General features: G+C 35.2%; 3 protein-coding genes across 4 annotated transcripts; all 3 read right to left on the bottom strand.

The window, feature by feature from the left end:
* Nucleotides 1–450: 450 nt before the first annotated feature.
* Nucleotides 451–7,688, bottom strand: LOC100178503 (dual specificity tyrosine-phosphorylation-regulated kinase 2-like). Its single transcript, XM_009860583.3, has 12 exons — nt 6,535–7,688; nt 6,059–6,145; nt 5,814–5,868; nt 5,537–5,721; nt 5,220–5,392; nt 4,982–5,136; nt 4,562–4,696; nt 3,941–4,070; nt 3,029–3,122; nt 1,855–2,100; nt 1,486–1,603; nt 451–1,164 (listed from the first exon to the last, which is right to left on the bottom strand). The coding sequence occupies exons 1-12, from the start codon at nt 6,839–6,841 to the stop codon at nt 1,047–1,049; spliced, it is 1,803 nt and encodes a 600-aa protein (XP_009858885.2). The 5' UTR covers nt 6,842–7,688; the 3' UTR covers nt 451–1,046.
* Nucleotides 7,689–8,540: 852 nt separating this feature from the next.
* LOC101242806 (dual specificity tyrosine-phosphorylation-regulated kinase 4-like) lies at nt 8,541–15,229 on the bottom strand. The gene is made up of 11 exons (XM_018812236.2): nt 14,095–15,229; nt 13,612–13,675; nt 13,034–13,248; nt 12,652–12,794; nt 12,220–12,368; nt 11,628–11,762; nt 10,835–10,967; nt 10,401–10,494; nt 9,703–9,948; nt 9,100–9,217; nt 8,541–8,671 (listed from the first exon to the last, which is right to left on the bottom strand). Exons 1-11 carry the CDS (start codon nt 14,411–14,413, stop codon nt 8,551–8,553), a joined length of 1,737 nt encoding a protein of 578 aa, XP_018667781.2. The 5' UTR covers nt 14,414–15,229; the 3' UTR covers nt 8,541–8,550.
* Nucleotides 15,230–15,701: 472 nt separating this feature from the next.
* Nucleotides 15,702–25,293, bottom strand: LOC100176233. Of its 2 annotated transcripts, XM_026834829.1 has the most exons (14): nt 24,706–25,293; nt 24,486–24,586; nt 23,709–23,807; nt 22,224–22,326; nt 21,306–21,474; nt 20,448–20,482; nt 19,971–20,080; nt 19,532–19,600; nt 19,306–19,443; nt 18,671–18,776; nt 17,914–18,085; nt 17,401–17,426; nt 17,069–17,134; nt 15,702–16,570 (listed from the first exon to the last, which is right to left on the bottom strand). In XM_026834829.1, exons 2-14 carry the CDS (start codon nt 24,575–24,577, stop codon nt 16,475–16,477), a joined length of 1,281 nt encoding a protein of 426 aa, XP_026690630.1. In that variant the 5' UTR covers nt 24,578–24,586; nt 24,706–25,293; the 3' UTR covers nt 15,702–16,474. The 2 variants fall into 2 exon arrangements, with proteins under 2 accessions (XP_026690630.1, XP_026690629.1); XM_026834828.1 differs by lacking the exon at nt 24,706–25,293 and having other exon boundaries at nt 24,486–24,667.
* Between the last annotated feature and the right edge of the window lie 1,527 nt (nt 25,294–26,820).

Raw genomic sequence — 26,820 nt, 5'->3', positions numbered from 1 at the left:
TTAAACTAAAATTGACAAAAGCAATGTAGTTTCTATATGCATTATTTCGAACACACCTTATTTAAAACCTGCCCCATTTTGAATTTGCTTGCTACATATTTTCCTAATTTAAAACGAGAAAATCTACTGTCTTTTGCCCAAAGCACTGTAACATATAATGTTGCAATATACATTTTCTTCAAGTTATGTTGCATAGAATATTCCTCTTCGTTTACCCAACCCCTATAGTAGGGTGGGAGAAGATGGGACACCTTTAGCACATAATATCCAAGTATCCTGATCGTGTTTTAAACGATTAACAACTGTCTATGGGAGTCGTGAGGATACTTTTTATAATTCGTTTAATTTTCTTTGTTTAATGCGAAATGGTACGAGAAAATAGAATGAAAAGGTGTCCTATCTTCCCCAACCCTTCTATATAAGTCAAAACAACCAGGTTTAAAACTCTGGTACGATACAGTTGTTGTTGCATGGTTCGAATTTTATAAGAAAATGACGGTATTTTGTAATTCCTAAAACGCGGTTTTGCAATTTGTGTTTATGTATACTGCAATGGGGTATTGGATCATCATATACATCTTATGCCCACTGACGAGCTTTCCGTATACTTTTGTATAAATATATTTGGTACAGAGTGATTTAAGTCGTTTATTTAGAAAAGTCGTGTTCATTTATGAATCGATTTGAAAATGGAAATGTCGTTTTCAAGACATCTGTTTTTCCAACATGTTATTAAAAAATTGCATAAGAGTTTTTATACATGATTAAATGAATGGACGTATCCTCTGTTCCAAGGGCAGGTAACCGCTATTCCACGACGCCGTGTTCTGTCCCAGATAATAATTAATCATTTGCTCATGTGTATAGACGTCAGCACTGCCCATGGTGTGTAAGCTATCGGAAACGCAAAAAAAGACGTTAAAATTATACAGTAAGCATAAGGTAAACTTCGTAAAACCGCGGGTATTAGTTTGAGTGCTTTTTAAATGCAGAGTAGACCTTAGTAGTTCCTATATATTGCACATGTATTTATATAAAGTCCACTTCTAATACGAATTATTGTCTCCCGCGCCTTGTGCCCAAAATCCCTCCGACGTTTCTGATTGGTTTAAGAATGGATGACGAAGCGCCTCCTCTGACGTCATACGCTTACGTGGATCTAATCTACAGGAAAATTTTAATTAAATAGTGGTTATAACACGGCCCGAGTGTCAGTTTTAAATACACCTTGTGCCCGCTTACGCGAGTTACCGCTAACGCGTAACTTTGTACTTGAATATTTTACTAAGATTTTTCTTAGTTTGTAATGTATGGCTGACAATTTAGACAATTCATAATAAACCATTTGACAAATGCCGTAGTGTTCTGCCCAAGAACACATACGCCCACAATAGTGACAGCACCAAGCACTTTATCTTTTAGTCTATAGGCGAGCGCTTTCACCATTCGCGCTGGACAATAGCTTAACCATAGGGGACCACTTACTCCAAACAACGTTGAATGAAATCAAAAAGTTTCGGCGGCAAACCAGCAAAAACTCGATTGAATGATTTTCTGTATGGCGTTCTTTTGAAACCGTTCTTACATTTGTAACATACAGCCTCTATATTGGAAATAAATGTATATTAGAGCAGGGTATGACTGTCCGTGTTTTTGATCTCATTTATCTCCCCATTTTGTAGCAAACAAAGCATATTTACAAAATTATAAAACCGTAGGCCTCCAAAGTAGCTTTATTAATTGTTAAAACACGATTAGGAAATACGGTACATTTTGTGCTATCGGTTTTGAATATGCAAAGCTTTTTACAAACAAAAGTCTCTACACAGACACGATAATTAGTCTTTATTTTACCTTGGTATCTATGTATACGCGGCGATGCTTGTACCATGTATGGTGGTAGTAATCCAACCACTTCCATGATCGCTGCTAATTGGTCTACAGTCGTTTCGCCATAAAACGGGACTTTGCCCAATGAAAGCTCTGCCAGTATAACACCAATGCTCCACATATCAGCTACTGTTCCGTACACAAGGTCCATTATAACTTCAGGGGCTCGGTAGTATCGTGTTTGGAAGTAAACGCCAGGACATTCGAAGTCTTAAGACATAAAAAGAGACTTAGAAACTAAATGCCATTAACAAGTCAGGGTCATATTATTCACGTTTCGTCCTATTGCCTATTTGTTGTGGGAATATATAAAGGACTACATATAGTTATACAGCGTCAGCACCTGCCGTTATAAAATAGAGCATTAGCGACTAAATGTCATGAAAATGTAAAGGCTTATAGTAGGTTCGGGTAAGATAGTCCATGTTTTATTTTCTTATATCGTCCATTCGGTCGTAAACAAAGAATATTCACAGAATTATATAACCGTATCCTCACGGGAACTTATAAAAAGATTATTAGCGACTAAATGCCATACAAATGTCAAATTATATTACTGTACGTGAAAGTGACATGTTTTGTAATTTAGAATGAATGTATCTTACTTCTACACGGGTGGGAGACAACGACAGACGTTATATAGCCCAATAGCCGTAGGCCTGTTTTAAATAATATATAACCCAGGGGTCTAATTAAAACCTATTGTTGCACACTAAATCAGTCTCTCTGTGATTCGTTTACAAAGCAATTATAGTAGTTTGGGGTAAGATGGTACATTTAAAAACGTTTCCTTAAGGCTGTATATTTGTTAAAAACATGATTTTAAAATATTGAATATTGTGTCCTAACCACCTAACGGTATCCATCTGTTACCGCACATTAGTAAGGTGGGGGAAGATGGGACACCTTTTCATTCGATTTTCCCGTCTATTTGGTAGTAAACAGAGGACATTAATGGAATTATCAAACCGTATCCTCACGACTTCCATAGACCGTTGTGAATTGTTTAAAACACGGTCAGGATATCGGGATATCATGTGCTAAATGTGTCCCGTCTTTCCCCGACCTACCATACATACACTTTATCCGTATATGAAGTAAAACACAACACGCATTAAACCCAAGTATACAGCCTTACCAGGATCGCCTTGTATGCAAGCGAGATTATAATCCACGAGTTTCAAATAGACATCACAAGAGGCGTCACAATTTCTTGCGAACATTAGATTTTCCTAAAAAATATTTTAATAAAGTTAAATCTTAAATGATATGTTATATTTGACGTTTGCAATTAGGTTTAACGACTGTCGTTTTGTTGCGCATTCCATTCTCTTTATTGTTTAATTAATTTAATCTTCTTTACTATTCGAGATATTGAAGTTAAATTGTATAAATAAAGGTTCCTGCGTACATAATCGTATTTTCTTTAAGATCACACCTTGTGTACGTTTAATGTCGTTTAACCTTTTTTAAGCTTAATAATAACCCGTAAACGTACCTCGCTTATGACTCATAAAGGGTATTACCATCACTTATAACACATGGTTACCAAATATCTCCAACCCCACACATTCCAACAAGACTATATACATTATATTCAAGCGTAAACAGGATCTTTAACAATAGCATGTACAAAAACTGCGTAAAAGTGGTTAAGCTCACTCGAACAATCATAAATATCGCGGTTAACTTGTTCACACTCAAAGAATCGCGGTTAAAATCCAACTATGGTTAAAAGGTAAAAATCGTTAAACTTGTTTCTGTTGTTTGGACTTGGTGATCGATAACTATAAAGGGTGGGGGGAGATGGAACACCTTTTCATTCTATTTTCTCGTTTCATTTAGTAGTTAACAAAGAAAATTTAGTGAATTATATAACCGTATTCTCACCACTCCCTGGACCGTTGTTAATTGTTTAAATTTTAAGACACGGTCAGGATATTTGGATGTTATGTGCTGAAGGTGTCCCGTCATCCCTACACCCTACTGTAATTCTACTGCGAGTTATAACACGTCAGAAGTATACTGAGTAACGATATTAACCCCTTACCGGTTTCATATCCCCGTGTATAATATTGTGTCTATGTAGCAGAACCAAACCGTCCATCATGTCCTGAGTATATTTTTGTAACAGTGGTATATTATGTAATGGATCTTCGTGTGCGTCTTCCAGTGATTCCCTGTGATTTTGTAATAGGTTGTTAAAACGCCTTGTAGTGATTTTGGTAAAAAGTTTCAAAAACCATATGTATAGTACTGCAAGTTAAGATGAATACCATTACCACAAAATTTCATATATTTCCTATAATTCTGTTTTTAACAATAATTATACAGCAGGGGGAAGACGGGACACCTTTTAACTGTATATCTCTCTCATTTAGTCTCATTTGTAGTAAACGAAGAACATATAAAGAATTATGAAACTATATCTTCACGACTCCCATATAGACCGTTGTTAAATGTTAAAACACTGTCAGAATCATTGGATATTGCGTACTAAAGGTGTGCCATCTTCCACTACCCGCTATATAACAGTATTCTCACGGCGTTTTTAGAGTCCAAACGCAGATTTTACCCATTTATAAATTGACTTGTCTTGCATAGGACAGTATTTCAACTACTATATAATTAAATGTATGGCCGTAAAACGTCTGGTGTTATAGTTACCTACCCCAGCAGCTCCATGACGAAGCAGAAATGGTTTCTGAAATAGAAAGTCCTTATAGTTGTAGAGAATCGTGTACTATGTTCTGTGACGTCTTCTACGAGTTTCATCATGTTTAATTCTTGCTTGAAGTACTTTGCACTGTGTGTATATAATGCATATATCAGTACAATAAGGTGGGGTAATGTGGATACTGTTAACACATCACATTCTATATTTTGTAATTGTGCTTACCATTTAACAAAATATCCAATATTTCCTAATGGTGTTTTTAACAATTAACAACACTAGGTTGGAGTCGTAAAAATACGGTTATATAATCTGTAAATATTCTTTGTTTCCTACCAAACTGGGCCGAAAATATTCTACATGTCATATCATGCTATACATGTCATATACATATATTAGTTCGAAATTTTCACATACGCTGAACTGTCATTGTGCATGATCTTTATTGCCACCATGCGGTGAGGATTGTCCAGCTTCACTGCGTGATCGCACGCCTGAATGACCGTGCCAAACGAACCAGAACCGAGTTTTTTGATCACTTCATATCGAAAATCAATATGGTCACCTATAACCTGAACGTAACATTGTGAGATGTGAGAAAACATGTTTTTATGACGTCACGATACATTACGTCACTTGACGAAGCATGACTTACCACTCTTAACTTCCCCTCGTTCTCATTGCATTCGTCGAACCCGAAATTACAATCGTCGTCTTTATCGTAAATAGTTTTATTGGACGTTTCGCCAACAAACCAAATTCTCGGATATCTCGCCATTTCACGACGTTCCCATCTCGGCAAAAGTTTCCCGAATTTGTAATCCGCAGCTAAATTTAAAATACAAGGCTAGGGATAAAAAAAATCACAAAACAGATATTTGTGAACATACTGTACAAAACTACAGGACTTCTGTTTAAAAAAATTAACGTAAAATTCCAAAAAAAAACGTTTAAATGTTAAGTTTCTCTAACATTTCGGAGTAAGGTGTCGGGTAAAGTGTTTCCCCTCTTGCTTATCCATAATATATTCCCTCATTTCTTGATCCGTCATTGCGTCATCAAACATTCTAATTACGTCAGACCTCTGATGACGTATAGGCGCATTCATCATTACGTCATCAACTTTTCTGGTCGGACTTTGCGGCAGAATTGTAACACTGGTAAAAACAATGAAATATTTACAAGAACGGTATTTGTTAAGTATTAGTAATTACAGAACGAAAAAAACGTCATTAAATTGATTTTATACCTTGTATGTTCTTCGGGGTCTTTCGTCTTTCCTATTTCTTCATTTAAAAGGTTTTCTGTTAAAACAGTGTGTTGATAGACTAATGCATGTTATACATAAGATAATTCAAGACATTTATTCCCGCCCAAGCTAATCATTAAAGTCCTGTATTTGTATACCCTTGTAATATAAATGCATAAACTGCTTTGGTGTTATATTATATATAAGGTCAAAGAACTAAATTCACGTATGCAGCAACTGTAGACCTTTATCAACGAGACTGTTCCGTTCAATGTTTTTTATCGTCTTACGCATACTGCCCAACGTAGGCTCTTCTAAAATTTCCGAAACACCTGAAACAAACACAATAAAGCTTTAATACACATATAGTAGGTTGGGGTATGAGGTAAAATCTTCAATATGAATGACACTGTTTGGTTTTACCATTTTTAGGCGAAATATTTATCTAACAAAATATAATTCGTTGTACTTGATTTGTGTTTGTTACATATTTCTTTACACCTGATTCTGAATGTTATTTTGTCACGAGAATCTTCCAACTTTATGAGCCCTAGATTAGAACCAGATTCACGAAATTTATTTAAGTCAAAAATTTCACTAGAAGTCCAAAACAATTTTTCAAGAAATTTATAATAGTTTCGGTGGCTCGAAGATTCCTCACAAATTACATGAGCACTAGATCAGGGTCAGATTTACGAAATTTATTAAAGACGAATCTTACCAACTATTTCTTCCTCTTTGTTGACATTGAGACGCGAACTTTCTTCGTTCTGTTGTCTCAGCGTCCCATGTTGATTAAACAATTCCCGTTCTTCCGGCTGTACCACGTGATTAACGCGTTCCGCTTCAGTGACGATACCGCTTTGTACAATTCGTGCGCCATTTGCAGTTGATTGCAAATACACCAACACCGTTATAGTAACCGCTCCAAAAACAAGAGAGCAACGGATTTTAAATTTCGATTTTTTTGCACTGATAACAACAGCAGATACCAAACATAGTAGCATGCCCAAAGCCATAAAACTCATTTCGTTTCGCAGAATGTCCCTATGTGTCAACTCATTTCGTTTATGGCTTACAAAGCTGTCGATCAAAATCCGTTGAGACCTAAAATTGCTGTATAAATAACATTAGCGGAAGTACACAAACGTATTTTCATGACTCTAAATAAGCGTCGTTAATTGTTAAAAACACAATTTGAAAATATGAGATAACGTGTGCTAATCTTACCCCACATATACTATAATAAATGGTACTTGTATACTATTAACACTTGGGGCTATATCCTACAAAAATGTCGACGAAACTGTTATACCTTAACATTTGCTGTGTAAATAGAATTCCAAAACCCTTGTATAACTCTAATGTATCTAAACACCATCTATTAGACACAAGTTTCGTTACGAACTCAAACTTGATTTTTCTACTTCCGCGAATACAGTCGAATTATCGCGGTCTGTGTGCACCCTATTGTCGTAAGTCTGTGTCGTCACACTATACTATGTTACGTCACAATCCCAACACACCCAGTAGACAAATAATGAATCGCGCGGTGTAAATTGACCCTGATTATTTCTTAAAACCCAGCTCCGTACTAACTAATACCAACCATATACTACAGACTTGGTTTAAAAAATACTGGCACAACACCAAACTCGTATTTTACCTAAATCGAAATTGCAGGGTTTTGGTCACAATAGGTTGTATAGAGGATAGCAATAATTTCACGCCAGCCTGCTTCGAATTGCCACCTATTGTCGTTGTGCTAGCACTGTGCACCTTGACAGGCATATTCACAAATCTCATAAATCTTTTGAATTTAAACTATAAATTTATAATGCCAAAAAGCTGAAATGGGTATAGTAGAGTGGGGGGGAGATGGGACACATTTTAAATATTTTTTCCCGTCCCATTTGGTTGTAAACAAATAACTTTCAAAGCATTATAAAACCGTTTTTCTTATGACTCGCATAGACCATTGTTAATTGTTTAAAACACGGACGGGGCTTTTGGATATTATGTGCTAAAAGGTGTCCCGTCTCCCCTCACCCTACTATATATATAACTTGCCTGAATAAATGTAACTCATTCATTGCTCTTTGTGTATTACTTATGTAAGTTATTACTTTCGTTTCGTTTCTTGGTACAGCAGTTACAAGCAGCACTCAAATCAAACTGCCGTAAAACTATTGCACGTATATATACTTACACATGCAAACAAAACAACGTTCGCTTGTGAACAACTGTATGGTGTATAGAGTCTACACCATCTTAACTTAATGTATCTCTAGTTTAGATAAGCTAAACAAACTTTCCTACGTTGTACAAATAGATAATCCTTTTACTTGAGTTACTAATTAAATGACGAAGCCTACAGAGTAAACGGTCATATAGTCATAACTCATATAGTATGCTATATAGTACAGTAGTGAAAGTGTATACACTGGATAAAACAGTTGTATTAAAGTACACGATTACCACTAAAACATGGCTGTTACAGAATTTTTAATTTTAAATCAGTAAAATACATTTAATACTGTTTAAATTAACATTGATTTTTAACGTGGGTTCTCATACACCAATATGGTATAACTTAAAAACGATCAAAGTCGTTTAATTACCCACAAAGTTACCACTTACATGGTAATTCATAAGCGGGCACGAGGTGTATGAAACAGAACACCCGTGGTATAACACAATGTTAATTTTATACCCGAAAAACGAGTATATTGTAAAATTAGAACCAGTAGTTAGATTTAATATATCTTGGTCTTCGAAATTGGCTGGAACGTTGTGATTGGATAAAAAATGGATGACGTAACGCATCTTTTGAAGTGATTCGGTTGGCTGGGTCAAGTCTGAAATAAATTCAAGAATTATATATTTTTAAATAATACAATAAACTTTTTAATTATAAATAGGGGTATACATGTACTATGTTGCCTGGTGTAAAATGAATAGGCGTTGTTTCGTGGGACCATGGGGTATAAATTACGACTTTGTATTTGTTATGCTGTGATATAGCCGTTAAAACGTAAAAAAATACTGATAAAAGTGTTCAACAAAATAGCCTTGCTGTTTAGTAGAATTCTATATGGGTGAGGTCTTAAAGCGTGGCGCTCCCTGGGACTTGGAATTTAGGACAGAATAGGCACATTACCCCAACATTGTATATGCACATTCTATACTACATGGGTGGGGTCCTACAGTGAGCCCGCCATGATGGGACCTGAGATTTAGACCAGAGTTGCCTATTACCCTGTATATACACTGTAGTATAACTTACTGCAAACACTTCCTAATAAGATCCACTAGAAGCGCTGGAGCACTGCGTAGAATTACTGATAACGGTTTTCTGTAAGGACGTCGCTGAAAACCGGACTTTGTAACGTAGCGAAGCGCGCCTGGAAAAATATATTTTACTTCATTCATGGCATATCTCGTTAGGTGTACGTGATATGAACTCGCGTTGTTAATTGCTAAAACACGACTAGAGAATTTAAGATTTGATTATGTTTATGCTAAAGCTCGTTGGATATAAACCACTGGTACCTTTTGTCGGCAGCATTTTATGAAACATACGGATTTGTATGTTCATTTTAGTTGTTACTTTAAATTGTTTTTAGATATATATTTGGGAAAGTTTAACTTTACTATAAGAATGAGGTTCTGCTTTAAACCACATTTTCTAAATCTCTGGTCTTTTAACGAATACTCTGTACTACACGGGTATATGCACCATCACGGTACTGCTTTTATATAAAACCATTTAGGTGAAAACGGTACATCCACGTTAAATTAATTGTACTTTATATACAGACTTGTACTGTCACACATGCGTACACAACACAGTACTTTATACTATACACGGACATATGCATACACTTACTTCGATATACGTCTACTTTACGTGACCGTACCACCATCTTAGCTGGCAGAAACCCAAATACTTCCATTATTGCTGCCAATTGGTCAGTTTGGTTCTCCCCGAAAATTGGCATTTGTTGTAAAAATAGTTCAGCCAATAAAATCCCATAACTCCACATGTCAACTGTTTCGTCATAAGGCAGTTCTAAAATAACTTCAGGGGCACGATAGGGACGGGTTTGAAAATAAGCGCCGGGGCATCCTATTTCTGAATAAATGAATCATGAATGTACAACTTCTATATCATATAGTTGTTTTTACACGAATTTTCTGTTTCATTTATCTCGTGCCAGCAGCTTACGAGTTACCTTGTTAGTTACTTTGCGATTGGTTTATGGTATTTTTGTGATGTGTCGCTTTAGCAATGTTCCATTCACCTTTATTAGGAGTTAAACGGATTTCCTATTTCATACGCATAAAAAGAATGAATGTAATTTATTTATCTTCACATGGCGGGGCAACGGCAGCCGTTATTACGCGCATGTTCTGTTTCATATACCTCGTGCCCGCTTACTAGTTACCACGTACTAGGCTATGTAACTGTGTTGGTCATCTTTTTTATATTAGGTTTACAATTTGAACAACTCATTATTAATATTGAAATTTGTACAAAATAACCCAGCACCCCACACACACACAATAAATCCTTGGAATAATTACCTTCTGAGTTCAAAACACAAGAGCAACTGAAGTCCCCAATCTTGACCAGAACACGACTATTTATATCAGCGCCTGGTACCAACATTATGTTATCCTATAAAACAGAATGTGTATTTACCATTTTGATTACAAAAACAAAAAGGTGTATATAATAAGAGCTTTGGTCGTAAAGTAATGTATTGTTACTAACATCAGTAAAGTGGGGAGAGTTATAAAACCGTATCTTCACCCAAAGAATTATAAAACCGTATCTTCACGACTCCCATAGACCGCTGTTAATTGTTTAAAACGAAATCAGAATATTTTGATATTATGTGCGTAAAAGGTGTCTTTTACCCTACTATATTATGTGAAAAAAATGCACTTTAGGAAACAATTAACACGTTTTAAAAGTCAAATAGAGCAAGCATTCATATTTGTGTAACCTAGCTTACCGATTTTATATCCCCGTGAACAATTTTCTTTTGGTGCAGTAGGTAAAGACCTGTCAATATATCTGAGGCGTATTTTGCAAACAGTACCATGTTGGTCCGTAAAGGTTTTTCCCGGTACATTGTCAATGTATCCCTGTGTTGTAACAGTGTTACAATGTATGTAATAAGTTATATAGAGACTAACGAATGTCTTTACAATAATAGAGTACCTTTAAGAACTTGTGTTATAGGTTATGAACCCCAGTTTTAAGCCAAAAAGATTTTTGATAAAGCTTTTGCATGCGATAAAAATAGCAGAGCCAAAGTATATTGCATTTACCCCATTAATCAATGAGGTTCTCTATGTTTGACAACTATGAGTGTAACTGTATTTTAACAATGTCACTTGAGATTCGGGTAATATTCAAATCGAAACGCGAGAGTTATTTTTAAACCGTTCTTACACTTGACTTTACAAGTGTTCTAACCACGAGAAAGATCAGTTTAAGTACATCGATTATCTGTCAATCACTTAAGAGTTGTGGGTTTAGATATAACTTAAATAGGCGACCACACACTTGAAAACAAAGAAAAGGCCTCTGAAACGGTAACCAAACATATGTGTATTATGTACAGTAATAAAGCAAATGAATGTACATATGTGGTTACTCGTAAGCGGGCACGAGGTGTTTAATACAGAGCACCCATGCTATAACAACTATTGCTTCCCCACCACGCGAGGATAAATAAGTTACATACATAAATATACTCATACGGCCCATTACAACAAACACACACATATATGTATATTTACCCCAATAGTGTTGTAACTCCGCACAAATGATTTCGAAATTTGAAATTTCTTTTAAACGTTGAAAAGTACTCTGGGTACTTTACCAATCTATTTACAATTTCCGAAGCCAATATCTCTGATTCGGCGTAATCTTCCCTTAGAAGAGTATTTTGTATTAGTATAACCTACATAAATGTAAATCAATATGACAAATATCAAACATTTTTGAACTAGATTCGCCTTTTTCATTGCCGCCATTTTTGACGGGTTTCAAATGCTGCAAAGTAAAGGTATGTTAACTTACAGTAGATGTAATACTGTGGGGTAAAATGGATATATCGCGCTACCACATTATATCCCAAATTTTCTAATCGTGTTTTAGAAATATTTAGAAAAGCCCTTTTAGAGTCGTAAGTACACACAACTATAGACATCTGGGACTACTTTTTGTTTACCAAAATGGACGATAAAAGATAATTTAATCATGGACCATCTTACCCCAACCTACTATATAGGTCTACACTGTGTTTTACTATATGGTATTGCCCATAAAATTAGAAAATACCTTAAAAAATTTCTGCTACACTAAAATACTCATTTCCTTTATACCTACCCGCGTTTAAAAGTGTGGAATATTTTTAAAGCCACCAAATTGTTGTTTTCATCTGCCCCGTGGTCTATAGCTCTCACGACACTTCCGTATGTTCCGTTCCCAAGACTTTGTAATATTTCATATCGAAAATCAATATGGTCTCCAATCTCCTATAATATTTAGAAAGAAATTAAAAAATTTACTCATAGTGACATTCGTGGTAACTCGTAAGCGGACACGAGGTGTATAAACAGAACACTTGTGTTAAAACGACTGTCGTTGTTCCTCCACGCGAGGATAAATAAGTTACATTCGTTCAGCTCTTCGTATGGCGGCTTCGCGGCTTTCGCCCATATAAAACGGTTTCAAAGTTTACTCTATAGGTAACCCTATATGTGCTAACGGTATTTATCTATCTCCGCGGTACCAACTAAAAACACCATATTTACTTACCAATACGTATTTTCCCTTTGATTCCAAATCGGTTTCGCATTTTGCCTTTTTTGCTTTTAATCCCACGTACCAAATACGAGAGTGGTCTCTCATTTCTCCTATTTCCCAAGCAGGTAGCGCTTGCTTGTATAGTTTCTTTGCATCTGGTGAATTTAACCAATAATTTTAATTTAGAATACCGCTAAATTCCCCCCCAATATTCACCTACAAAGTTGCATACATGGTAACTTTTAAACAGGCACGAAGTTTATGAAATAAAAACCGTGTTATAACGACTGTCGATTTCCACACGCAAGGACGCATAAGTTCCATTCATTCATTTATAACAACAAACTTTCGATTAGCGAACAATTTCAACAACCGTTGAGTTATATATTCTGACCTGTTGCAGTTATGTAACTATGCCCATCCACCATTGACTCATAAGGTTCTTTTAGATTCTCCTTATTTGTCGAGCTAGATTTTGATGACATCATTTTCATGACGTCACCACTTGTTCCTCTGTCCGATTTAACATGATACTGTGGACTCTTAATCGTTATACCGTTCTTGTCTTTGTTGGGTGTGGTCTCAGATGCGTTAAGTAACAATATAGACCTGGAAAAATTGTTTTGTATTACTTTTTGTTTGTTTGGACACTATTGTGATAAAGTAGTTTTATTTAAATTTTTTTAAAATTAATTTATTTTAAAAGAAAATAAATAGACTTCACCTTAAATAGGTTAAACACACGCAACAACCAGGCCATTATAAAAAAATACATATAGTAGGGTTGGGGAAGATGGGACACCTTTAGAACATAATAACCAAATATCCTGATCGTGTTTTAAACAATCAACAACGGTCTATGGGAGTCGTGAGGATACGGTTTCATAATTCTTTCAATGTATAGAATTGAAATGTGTCCTAACTCCCCCCCACTACTATAAATATCAACCAATTTAAATGTCTTTAACTTACAGTTCTATCTCATTGCATTGTTTCTGTAACTTTTCGTTCAATTTGTCGTTTTCACTTTCAGATGCTGGAAAAGAATTAAAATTTATCTAAAAAATGTTTAATGTTTTAGGCGTTACTAAATTATCTTTAATCCGATTCCTAAATTTAAGTAACCATTTTGTAATAATTAAACACTCTGAATGTAAATAAAGACGCATAGCATAAAAAGGCTAATAGTGTAGTAGGGTAGGGGAAGATGGAACACCTTTTTATTCTAGTTCACGTTCAATTTGGCAGTAAAGAAAAAACATTAAAAGAATTATAAAACCATACTTTCACGATTCCCATAGACCGTTGTTTAACACGATCAGGATATTTGGATATTATGTGCTAAAAGTGTCCCGTCTCCCCCCCCCCACCATACTATATATCTAAAGAACATTCGCCGGGTATAAAAGACTAAGCCAAGAGTAATTCTATAGTGCTATGACTTATCTGCATTACCTTTGAAATAGTTGGACGAACTATAGGTGTCGTTTTCCGTTTGAGCCTCCAAATTGATTTTCATGATTTCTGTTTGTTTTTGACCGCAAAGTCCTTTTTCTTCTTCGACGTATTTATTTTCTTCCAACGGACAAGAGTGTTGCCAATCAGAAAAGTCGCGTAAATCATGCTCAATGTTGTGTAATGGCAAGTGTGTGATAACTAACAGCCCGAAAATAAAAATGGGAACACCCACAACGGCCCTGACTTTTAACTTCGCGCGATAGAATCCATAAATTGATAAAACTGTCCACACAGTTATTAATGCTGGGTTCCACATTACATAAACACCTGCCTTGAATAATAAGAAACACTTAACATTAAAACAGTATTGTTTTGATTATTAATAAATATAGTATAGTAGCGTGGGGGAAAATAGGACACCTTTTCATTCCATTTTCACATCTCATTTGGTAATAAACAAAACATTTTCAAAGATTTTTAAAACGGCATCCACACGACCCCCATATACTGCTGTTAATTGTTTAAAACACGATCAGGATATTGAGATATTGTGTGCTATATGTGTCCCATCCTTCCCCCATGCTACTATATGGAAAGGGTAATCAGTAAAGACCCTAAATCCTATTTTTCTGCTCGTGTTTTTAACAATTAACAACGCTTTTTTACAGTCGTGATGATACAGTTATTTCGTTTTGTAAATATTCTTTGTTTTTTTACCAAATTGTGACGATAACATAGAATTAATCATCCTGTTATTCCAAGTTATTCAACTTATGAGATGTAATTGGAATATAAGAACGGCGCCAGACGGTAAACAGAATCATAAATCACTAATTCTAATCTCCTGTTAGAGTCACGCCTAATGTTTTCACAAAAAAAGCTATAAAAACAAACATTTATTGTTTTTATAATCTTTGTAACGTTATGCTTATACTAAGATCGTATATACACTAATGTATATCTACCTATCTATATGTAACTGCAGGTCTAATATATAGGCCATAGTAGGCTGAATATACTCGTTGTGACTATCTTCTATCTATAAGTATAGTTCACTATGTCAGTGTTACTCCGTAAATACAGCTGGCCAAAGTTGACTAAATAAAACGTATATTTTAACTTTCACAACAAAAATTCACTGCTTTTTTCCTATTTTGCGTTTAGTTTTTTTTTTTTAGTATAGCGTTTAAACAAACGCACGAGTCTATAGGTTTTACATAACGTTTTCAATACCGGTTATACTAAATATATACCAGGCAACACGTGTATGTAAAACACCACGAAGGCTGTTGAACCACTTCAAATATGAGGACCTCCGGCCCGGAGTTTCTCTTAAAACGGAACCAATATCTAAATGTCTATAGTCTTACTATATACCAGTATTCAATTTATATATCTTTCCGTCGCCTTGCTTTAACTTAACACGCAATCAAATTTACGCAATCAATTTTTAAAACGTAACCAAACTTAAATAAATTATTTTTTTAGTCGCTCATTATATACCAGATTAGCCGCTAAAAGATTAATTTAAACTATATGCCTGATAGCAGAAGTAAAACAATTTATGACTGGTTTTATTTTTCAAGTTTCAATGGACGAAACACTAAACGTCTTGGTTATATTTTGATCTGTAATTTTGGCACAGCGTTCCACAAAAAAAAACACATTAAAAAACGTAAATATAGTACTGTGGGGTAAGATGGATACTGTTAGCAGATAATACCCCATATTTCCAATCGTGTTTTTAACAAATAACAACGCTCTTATAGAGTCGTGCGAATACGGTTTTATATTCTGATAACATTCTTTGTTTACCACCAAATGGGGAAAAGAGGATAAAAACATGTCCCATCTTACCCCGCCATTTTATAACTCAAGCAGCAGCATCGTGATTTCTGGTTCCCATTATAAGTCCCAACATAAACAAATTACACAGTGTACCTTCAAAGCAGCCAATGCATACACCGTTTTAAAAAAACACATACAAATATAAAAATGCAGTAATCGAAGTAACATTAGTATTCTATAAAACTTGGTGGTCCTTCTTGCAATTAATTTGTGAGATTCGGCCAAGCTAGAAGATACAGAACTCGTCCGTATTATAACGTGACATTAAAAAAACACAGTAATTTAAAGGCGTGTTTTTCCTTTTTAAAAGGGCTTTTTAAATGAAGCGGTTCTTAGTGTTTTTAAAACATTTGAAATGCATACGACTTTAAAACGATGTGTATATATAGAAAACAATGATTTAAATATTTGTGTTTTCCTTTTATAAAGGGCTCTTTCAAATTCGTATTCAAGTGTTTTAAAAACACATTTGAAAAAGGCATTAATGCGACTTTAATGTGATGTGTTTACGATATCACTTGCTGTTTTTTTACCGTCGAAACGCATAACACATAAGTAAAACAGTGCTTCGTACAAGCGTGTATTCGACCACCCATCTTATAAGAACATACCGCGTCAACCCGACCTGTAAAATATGTTTAAATTTTACTATGTTTAGCTTTATAGAAAACGCATTTAGAGTGTTGCAACTTTTTGTGGAATTTGTATAAATGAATGGATACAATTATTTATCCTCGCGTGGCGGGGCAATGACAGTCGTTATAACACAGGTGTTTTGTTTCATACACCTCATGCCTACTAACAGCAAGTTACCACGTATGTAACTTATATTGGGTGTTTATTTTTGTGAAGATTTAATAATTTACCTAAAGAGCTATATTAGACTTAAAACTATGGCAACAACAGGATTTATATATATAAGTTGGGGGAAGATGGGACGCCTTTTTATTCCATTTTCTCGTTTTATTCGGTAGTAAACAAAGAACATTCAAGGAATTATAAAACTGTATTCTCACGACTCCCATAGACCGTTGTTAATTGTTTAAAACACAATCAGGATATTTGGATATTATGTGCTAAAAGGTGTCCCATTTTCTCCCACATGCGGAGTCATATAACCTACCATAGTCATGTATAAGTTGAAATAGCTGGGAAAATATGACATTGGGTCTACTGTATACATTGTTGCCTGTGAAAACAGAGTATTTGTAAAAACAGAGTAAACTTAGACAGACGTTATAACACGGGCATTCTGTTTAAAATACCTCGTACCAACTTACGAGTTACCACCTATGCAACTTTGTAGGTGTGTTTCTGTATGGCTGACAATTGTCACAACTTATTAGTGATAGTGACCATTGGGTTGGGGCAATTGCCGTTAAATGTCTTTCCCATGCAAGGACACATATACACCCACGAATACACAAGTAAATTTATTGCTAAATTTATTCTTACCTGAACAGTTGCTCTTAATGCCAATGCTAGGATAATTCGAATGTGTATATAGGAAAATGTAATTTTGTAAGTCACGAATTTTTATTTTGATTACTGTACTGTATATTAATTCGAGTTGTATACACCAGACACACATGGTGTATTTATACACCTCATGCTCACTGTTGAGTTATAACAGGGGTGTCTTCTTATACACCGGACACACATGGTGTATTCATACACCTCATGCTCACTGTCTAGTTATAACAGGGGTGTCTTCTTATACACCAGACACAAATGTTGTATTTATACACCTCATGCTCACTGTCTAGTTATAACAGGGGTGTCTTCTTATACACCAGACACAAATGTTGTATTTATACACCTCATGCTCACTGTAAAGTTATAACATGGGTACCTCGGCATGCTCCGTATACCAATACGCCAATAAGTTTTGGGTATATTGACATATATTAAATAGATTTAAAATAAACGTTCAACTTATCCATGTTTTCTATACGCTTAAAAGGATACCATTAACTAAAGATGCAAATTCCATCTTTATCATTGCTATCTCAGCACCTCGTACGTCACAAACTTCTTTCTCTCTGTTATTGTGACGTAACAAACTCACACAAAACCACCCGATTGTGATAAAACATGTATAGGATACCAAACACATGACGTATGCAACACTGTATGATTGCTGTAAAATGTGTTATTTGAGATTATATATATATAAAGTAGGTTGGGGTAAGATGGTCCATGTTTTCATTCGATTTTATCGTCACATTTGGTAGTAAACAAAGTATATTTACAGAATTATGTGACCATATCCCCACGGCCCTAAAAGAGCGTTCGAAAAGAGTTTTTATTTCAAAATTGTGTAACATTTTTTTAAAAACTATTAAATATACATCACCCTCCCAAAAAAACGCATAAGTTGTAATGCAATTTCATTTTTGAGTTTTGTACGATTAAAATCTGTATAGTAGGGTGGGAAAAGATGGGACACCTTTTCATTTTATTTTCTCGTCCCATTTGGTAGTAAACAAAAAACCGTTTGGTAGTAAACAAAAAATATGCAACGATTTATAAAACCGTATCCTCACGACTTCCATAGACCATTGTTAATTGTTTAAAACTCGATCTATCAAATGTATCCTCACGACCCCCATAGGCCGTTGTTAATTGTTTATAACAAGGTCAGGATATTTTGATACTATGTGACAAAGTGTCCCATCTTACCCCACAGTACTACACATACCTAATTATTACTATTTGGACTTACTGTTACAGCTGCTTGTAATGATAAACTGCCGCATCCTGTGACCAGTAAAGCTTGTAAAAAAACTATTTTTTTAATCTTAACTCCAATTTCCTTTCCCGCTGAATACCTACAATAAAATAATAGTAATAATATTAGCACATGTTTGTCTCTTCGATTACGATAGCGAAGACTAAAAATAGCTTCATCTAAATTGCTTTGGGGGATTAAGGTTTGGTGTTACAGGAAATTTAGATTATTCAATTTCCACGAATTGTATTTGTATTCATTAGCTCGCTATGCACTGTCATTGCTATGTCATATTGAGTCTAGCTATTTCCGTTTTGCTATTAATTATATTCTTTCATAAAAGAACGAATGAATTGTTGTACTCAAAAGCAGCATTTATCTTCGCGTGGCGGGGAAACGAAAGTCGTTGTACGTGGGTGATTGGTATCTTCGCTACCGTGACCATGGCCTACTAAAGATATCTTTAGTAGGCCATGCCGTGACTGTGTGTTCCTAATGGGAACACATAGTTAATTCATACAATCTGCTACTTTTGTAAATAATCTTTTAGCGGCTCATCTGATATAAAACGATCTTGTCGAAAATTCACTGTCGTTTTATATGGCCCAAAAAATGATTCATATATATACCTTACAATCGTGCGAGCTTCGCAAAAAAACGAGTAAGAAATCCACACCGTTGCAGTGCTGAGTAAAATCCCTCTTGGTGGTAAATACCGAATCGCAGTGTAAGGACCTCTAGAAGGTTCAGGATCCAAAATGCATAATCTAAACATTTTGTTTGGTCAGACATTTATTACTTATGACAGTGAGCATGAGGTGTATAAATACAAGAACACTAGTTGTTACCACTTACCCAATTAACACAGCGAAGTTTAAAGCAACAGTACCTCGCAAGACAGTTTTAATATTTTCGTTTAACAACCTGAAAAAAATGAGTGTATACATAACTCTGGTAAAAACTCTAGTGTGAAATACCATGTGTGGAGACAGAGTATAAACTGAGCGAGAGTGTTTGCACAGGTATAGACAATAACATAAGTCACTTAGACTACAAAAAACACGAAGTTTTATACGAGGTAACTTGTAAGCTGGTACGTGGTGTATAATGAAACAGATCACCCCGTGTTTTAACGAGTGCCGTTTTACTTCCATGCGCGGATAAAGTTTTCTATACATACATACATACATAACTTTTACAGCGTAATTAGTCCTTACGCGCGTTTACGCTTTACTACTTTACAGCTATGGTTTTTACGACTAAAGCATGACATTATATATAAAGTTGAGCCCACCCTTTTGAAATGCTCGGTTGGTTAAATTCTTCGTATGCAACAACTATTGCAAAGAAAAGAAAACCCACGAACGTTAATAAAGCAAATACATTTGGTAGACTAATGAGATTCTGTAAAATGATGAAAAGTTTAATGGTCTTGATTGTATTATAATTAAATACGTAGGTGTCTTTCATAAGCAAGTACTCGGTAACTTAAATGTATTGTACATATAACAGTTGCAATTTAAACCATTTCTATCCACACAAATCACTAAAATAGCTTGTAAAGTACTGAAGGATCGTGTGTCTAATCCATGTGCTAATAAAGCTATGTAGTTTAAAAGAACTAACAATTCAAAACCAGTTAAAGCACCTTCGTTTTGTAACTATGTTTCTATTTAAACAAATAAAGTTTTAATTTGTAAGATGCTACACATTTAACCCGAATATTTGAAGCAATTATTTACTGTTGGAATTTGTAAGAGAATATACGTACCGTGTGATCTTGGTAAGCTGATATCGATAGTATATCTTTAAAGTTTGGTTAAGGGAAATAACATTAGAATTCTTACATAGAAGTTATTACTAGATTACATATATAGTAGGGTGGGGGAAGATGGGACACCTTTTCATGCTATTTTCTCGTCCTATTTGGTAGTAAACAAAAAACCGTTTGGTAGTAAACAAAAAATATGCAACGATTTATAAAACCGTATCCTCACGACTTCCATGGACCATTGTTAATTGTTTAAAACTCGATCAGGATATTCGGATATTACGTGCTAAAGGTGTCACCTCATCCCTCAATCTACTGTATTATATTGCATAAAGCCAAAACGTAAAGTCACTTTATACTTTATTACACTCACTCATTCCAAACCTTTATAGACATTTATAACAACATTAACCGTTTAAACTTATGTAGTAATATAAAGAAAAACATGTAGCCAAAATATCAGGCACTATAGCTAATAGGGTATGATAACATTAAGTATAGTTCTGTGGTCGAGAATGGGACACCTTTAGCACAGAATATCCCATTATACTGGTCGTGTTTTTAACAATTAACAACGCGGTCTGTGGGAGTCGTGAGGATGTGGTTTTGTAATATTGGATTTTTCTTTGTTTACAACCAAATGTGGGGAGAAAATAGAATAATAAAGTGTCCCATCTTTCCCCCAGCACCCTACTCTATAATGAGTTAGGGTAAAATAGTTCATGTTTTTATTCTGTTACGTCGCCCAGTAGAGGTTGTAATGGCATAAGATGTATTGTTTTAAACTAAACTTTCATCAGACATGAGCACTTTAAGTATAGTTCATAAATATACTACTATAGTTCATGTAAAAGATACATCCGAGAAACAGTGTTGTTTGTAGCCAGGCGATAATAGTTTTCAACCTTCGTGTGCTGGTTATTTTTGAGCTTTGCTCGGGTTGCAATGTTGATACCAAACTGGTGATGACGTAAGCAGCTAGTGACGTCATCGCGCTTACTTTGTAAGGCGCTGTGGCGTCAGAATGCTGCAAAAATGTTTTGACTTTGTATTTTCTTGTATTATTTGAATGAATGAATGTAATTCATTTATCATCACATGGCGGGGGAATCGCATTCGCTATAACACGGATATTCTGTTTCATACACCTTGTGCCTGCTTACGAGTTGACATATGTGTAACAGTTTCACAAGTTATCGTAAATCAGGTTCCCGTTATAGTGTACGGCCCTATACAGTCTTAGAATCACTGCTATGTTGTACATAGATTACATGTTACACTTATAGCATCTTCAGGATAGTAAAACAGCCGTGGTCAAATAAATTGGCTTGTAATATAAAAAAACAGCATAAAAACAACGCAAGTTCGACTCTTAACACAAGATATTACGTTCTCCAGTCTCAACACTTTGACCGCCCGTGTCACTGCGTTGGAGACTAATTAAGTAATTAGCGGGGGAGGGAACTGAGGGGGCAGGAGCAGGAGGAGCGCATACGGCTCAAGGTACACACATATATATATATATAGTACTGCGGGGAAAGATGGGACACCTTTAGAACATAAAATCCAAGTATTCTGACCGTGTTTTAAAACAATTAACAACGGTCTATAAGAGTCGTGAGGACACAGTTTTATGATTCTGTAAATGTTCTTTGTTTACTATACCAAATGGGACGAGAAAATAGAGTGAAAATGTGTCCCATCTTTCTCCACGCTACTGTACATATATACAGCGCGTTTTAGATAACAAAAGCAAAGACAATGTAACGAATATACCTGCCAGTAATGTCTGCTCAGCGTAGTCAATAACATGGAAAGAATTCCCAAGCAAAGAGAAGTCGAACAAAACAAAACATTTGGGTTTCGAACGAAAACGAATCTGAAAATATAAGATGGTTACGCAGTGTATAGTAGTATGGGGTAAGATGGGACACCTTTAGCACATAATATCCCATATTTCTAAATCGTGTTTATACTATTAACAACGCCCTTTTAGAGTCGTGGAATACGGTTATATAAATTGTAAATATTCTTTGTTTACTACTAAATGTGACAAACAGAGAACGAAATTATCTTTTCCCAACCAAATAGTAGGGTGGGGGGGATGGGACACCTTATCATCCTATTTTCTCGTCACATTTGGTAGTAAACAAAGACAATTTAAATAATTATCTTACCGTATCCTCACGACTTCCATAGACCGTTGTTAATTGTTTAAAACACGATTAGGATATTTGGGTATTATGTGCTAAAGGTGTCCCATCTTCCCCCACCCTACTATATATACTTAGCTATAGGGCAACATATATTGCCGCAAGATAAGAACACCGATGTAGGGTTTATAATAAGCTATTTATACGTGGTTGTTTTCGCATACGTTTCACTAGAAATATAAAACAACACCCGTGTTATAACGACTACCGTTGCCCCGCCATGCGAGAATAAATAAATTCTATTCATTCATAGGCATAAGCCTGGAGACACTTGTCAGTTTTCTAGATAACACACCAAATTCTCATGAAAGCGAAACTCGTCTCTCGCCGTATGACGTCACAGACTGAACACATACTCAATAGACCATACTTCCCGTTCCTAATCGTGTTTCAACAATTAACAACGTTTTTTTGGGGTCGTAAGAATACGGTCATATAACTTTGTAAATATTCTTTGTTTACCACCCGACCGAAACAACATATTTATTTAACAATCGAATTTTTAAGCGTTGTAAATAAATAGTAGCGGGGCAAGATGGTCAATATTTTAATTCTGTTTTATCGCCCCGTTTAGTAGTAAACAAATAATATTTGCAGAATCATATAACCGTATCCTCACGATACTAAAATGGCGTTATTGTTTGTAAAAACACGACTAGGAATGTATATATATATACAAAATATACAATACCAGGTAACTCAAAGCTGGCACGAGGTGTATGAATACTCGTGTTATAATAACGAAAGTCGTTTTTCAGCCACGCGAGAATAAATACCCTACATTTACTCATTGAACGAAATAATAAACGCTCGTTTGAAATTTAAAAACTAGACTGGTTTACAAAACAATGTTTTACTGTTTTGGGAAAATGGAACACCTTTATCACATAATATCCAAATATCCTGTGTTTTAAACAATTAACAACACTGTATGGGAGTCGTGAGGATACGGTTTTATAATTCTTTGAATGTTCTTTGTTTCATATCAAATGGAACAAGAAAATAGAGTTAAAAAGTGTCCCGTCTTCCCCACTCTACTATAACTTACAATAATAACAGTGGTGCGAGTAACAGTTGAGTGATAACAACATCTCCGTCGATGTTTTCCTCTTGCTTGTTCATCTTCATTCTCACTACAACGAAAGAGCTGAAACAGAATAATGTTAGAATGTTATAGAGGGTTTAATTAACTTCGCCGTTGTGGTTTTAGTTTGATGTTCACAAATTGACCTATAGTACTTTACGGTAAGATGAATATCGCTACCGCGTTATATCTTATATAGTACTGTGGGGTAAGATGAATACCGTTATAATATCTCATGATTCCAATGATTCCTAGTCGTGTTTTTACCTAATAACAACGCTCTTAAAGTCGTAAGGATACAGTTATATAATTCTGTGAACATTCACATATTGTATGTAACACTTTAGTGTTTTAGAAGTCTATTTATTTTATTTGTATAGTAGGGTGGGGGAAGATGGGACACCTTTGGCACATTGTATTCAAATATCCTGATTGTGTTTTTAACAAATAAAAACGCTCATTTAAAGTCGTATAAAGATACGGTTATATATTTCTGTAAATGCTCTTTGTTTACTACAAATGGGACGATAAAAACGAATGAAAACTTGGTCTATTAACAGCAAAAATCATTCGTTATAACACCAACGGCAAATTAAATGAAAGACCATTGAATTTAAACCAAAATGCTGTATTTTGTTTGTTATAAACCCAAGGAAAAATTAAATTAAATAGAATTTATTGAAACGCCAAAATGAGCCAAAAACATCTTTAAAAATCTCTTAACAAAATACTATACTGTACCTTAAAGTGAAGCTGAGCGCACAAATCACGGCCATTTTAATTGCAATGTTTCCAAGACAAGACGAAACACAGGTTGTATTTTTCTCGTGCATTTTGTGTGGCTTATGAATTTAAAACAAGCACCAAGTTTTAGGCAATATCTGTTTAAAACACTACGTTTACATTTAAAAGGAATGTTTAAAATGACGCATTTATTTATTAGGAAATATTTTACTTATACTTACCTATGAGAAACCTAATTAGTTGGTAAGTTAGTATATACACCAGGAAAACCGAAACCAGTTTAGGTATAGAAACTGTTGTTTTATTACGAAAGGCTTATGCTAACAACAGCGTTTATGCGATGCGTAGCTGGAACAGCGGTCTATGGAAGTCGTGAGGATACAATTTTAAGACTCTTTGTTTACTGCGAAACGGGACAAGAAAATAGAATGAAAAGGTGTCCCATCTTTCCCTATCTCACTATATATGGTAAAATAATTCACAAACTTTCCCCGGTGACATCTGGTAAAAAGGAACTTGCATTCTTATGTTACGTTATCCGAACAGCTTTGCTATATCCTTCTTTTTCTGCGGGCATTTATTCACTAGTCAATCATATTTGAATATTAACGGTTCAAAACACATTGCGTTATTGGCCTGTCAACTCGCTACTACAATGCTAATACTAAACAATGACTATTTCAAGAACCGAATGTCACGTATGGATACACATATAACGAATTGTCTCACTGAATGAAACGTTATATCTAGCTGTCAGTATTAAATGGTTATACAACTATACGACGAAAACCGTTACGAGAATAAATCTACATAAAGCTATACTTTAAGTTATATAAGTGCAACTCATCTAATACATAGGCGATAAACCTTTCAGTTATTAAAATATATACAACTTATACCATGAAGCAAGTTACCGTATAGTTGAGTAAAGCGCGTTTTATTTGAGCTCCGTTTACTTCTTCTCTATATGTTGTACCTCGAACTGCGCTATTCCTATATGTAATCCTTTCTAAAGAAATGTTTGCTCAAATGTGGTTATTACTGTGATGATGCCGTATCCTGTGCGTTTCTTTACACGCTTATAAAACAATCTACAAAGACTAGCATGCTCCACTAGAGATATCTTATTGCATGCCCACTCTTAAAACTAATATACCCGCTTAGTATAACTTGGAACCTTAATGGCGTCTATATACGCTCTATGCTTATTTACGCACGCGTTTCTTACAACGAGGTTTATAAAACATGCTCCGATAACTATATGCTCCTACGCTAAAAGCTAATATGGCCGCACAGTATAGATAAAACTTAACAGTGGTTTCACTCTGTGCTTATTTTCGCGCTATCGGTAAAGGTATCGCATCTCTTTCCTTGTGATGGATGATAGCTCCGTGTGCATTGTCGCGTATAACACAACTAAAAGTGGATTCGGTGTGTCTGGCTCTATAGCGTATTGTAAGGTATATAAAGCATATGCACTGCATTGCTTATTTGACACTTTTTATACTTCTGTAGTTGTTGCCGACAGCGTGTTTAACGAACTGTCGCTTTGCTGCTAATTCCCTTCTCTTCGCTGTTTTAAATAATATGTTCTCCGTTACTGTATTCCAATAGGTAAATAAAACCTATTTTAAATATTAAATACGCATACGTTTTTCAAATAAACACCGTACTCGGTCCTAAACCTGCGTTACTCAATTTCTCTAATAACTAATGTTTGCCAGGACCCTACCGTTACAAACGTGGCTCAAACCACACATAGCAGTTGCCCGTTTACACTGCAGACCACAGAACTGAGATAAAGGGAAGCGCGTGGTTTCGCGTATAGTACAGCGTGGTAGTTTGCGACACCTTTAGCACATAATGTCCAAATAACCTAATCGTGTTTTAAACAATTAACAACGGTCTGTGAAGTCGTGAGGATACGGTTTTATAATTCTTTGAATGTTCTTTGTTTACCACCAAATGGGGCGGGAAAATTGAATTAAAGTTGCTGTACACAGTATCCGGAATTCGTCCGTTTTGTCTGTTTTGTCCGGATTTCGGAAACTCTGAAATAGGCTTGCATGCGACTTCGCATGCCGGATACTGTGTACAGCCTTCTTAAAAAGGTGTCCCATTTTTTCCACACCACTATAACTAAATCCGGTACACGCAAGCATTATTAATCAAGTATTAGCTATACTAATATTGTGGACGTATTTGTCCTTGGGCAAGAAACGGAAATTGCTACAACCAAGGCGTCGCTTATGGGTTGTATAAACAGCCATGCATTACAAAAGTCTCAAAATAAATCTCATGCAAAGTTATATTCTTGGTAACTCGTGAGCGC

This window comes from Ciona intestinalis, chromosome 6 (assembly GCF_000224145.3).
Source record: "Ciona intestinalis chromosome 6, KH, whole genome shotgun sequence".
Lineage (NCBI taxonomy): Eukaryota > Metazoa > Chordata > Ascidiacea > Phlebobranchia > Cionidae > Ciona > Ciona intestinalis.
The sequence above is the reverse complement of the archived record's forward strand: the minus strand, read 5'-3'. Positions and strand labels throughout refer to the sequence as shown.

Excerpts from the sequence above, each read along its gene's own strand:
- LOC101242806 (XM_018812236.2), bottom strand. The coding sequence starts at position 14,413 with ATGTGGAACCCAGCATTAATAACTGTGTGGACAGTTTTATCAATTTAT. Across the intron at positions 10,495-10,834 it reads TTCACGGGGATATAAAATCG|GATAACATAATGTTGGTACC; the intron begins GTAAGCTAGGTT and ends TCTGTTTTATAG. Across the intron at positions 8,672-9,099 it reads CTTATTAGGAAGTGTTTGCA|ACTTGACCCAGCCAACCGAA; the intron begins GTAAGTTATACT and ends AATTTATTTCAG.
- LOC100178503 (XM_009860583.3), bottom strand. The coding sequence starts at position 6,841 with ATGAGTTTTATGGCTTTGGGCATGCTACTATGTTTGGTATCTGCTGTT. Across the intron at positions 4,697-4,981 it reads ATGCACAATGACAGTTCAGC|TGCAAAGTACTTCAAGCAAG; the intron begins GTATGTGAAAAT and ends ATATACACACAG. Across the intron at positions 3,123-3,940 it reads TACACGGGGATATGAAACCG|GAAAATCTAATGTTCGCAAG; the intron begins GTAAGGGGTTAA and ends AATATTTTTTAG.
- LOC100176233 (XM_026834829.1), bottom strand. The coding sequence starts at position 24,577 with ATGCACGAGAAAAATACAACCTGTGTTTCGTCTTGTCTTGGAAACATT. Across the intron at positions 19,444-19,531 it reads AACTTCGCTGTGTTAATTGG|ATTATGCATTTTGGATCCTG; the intron begins GTAAGTGGTAAC and ends CAAAATGTTTAG. Across the intron at positions 17,427-17,913 it reads ATTTGCATCTTTAGTTAATG|CATTGGCATTAAGAGCAACT; the intron begins GTATCCTTTTAA and ends GAATTATCCTAG.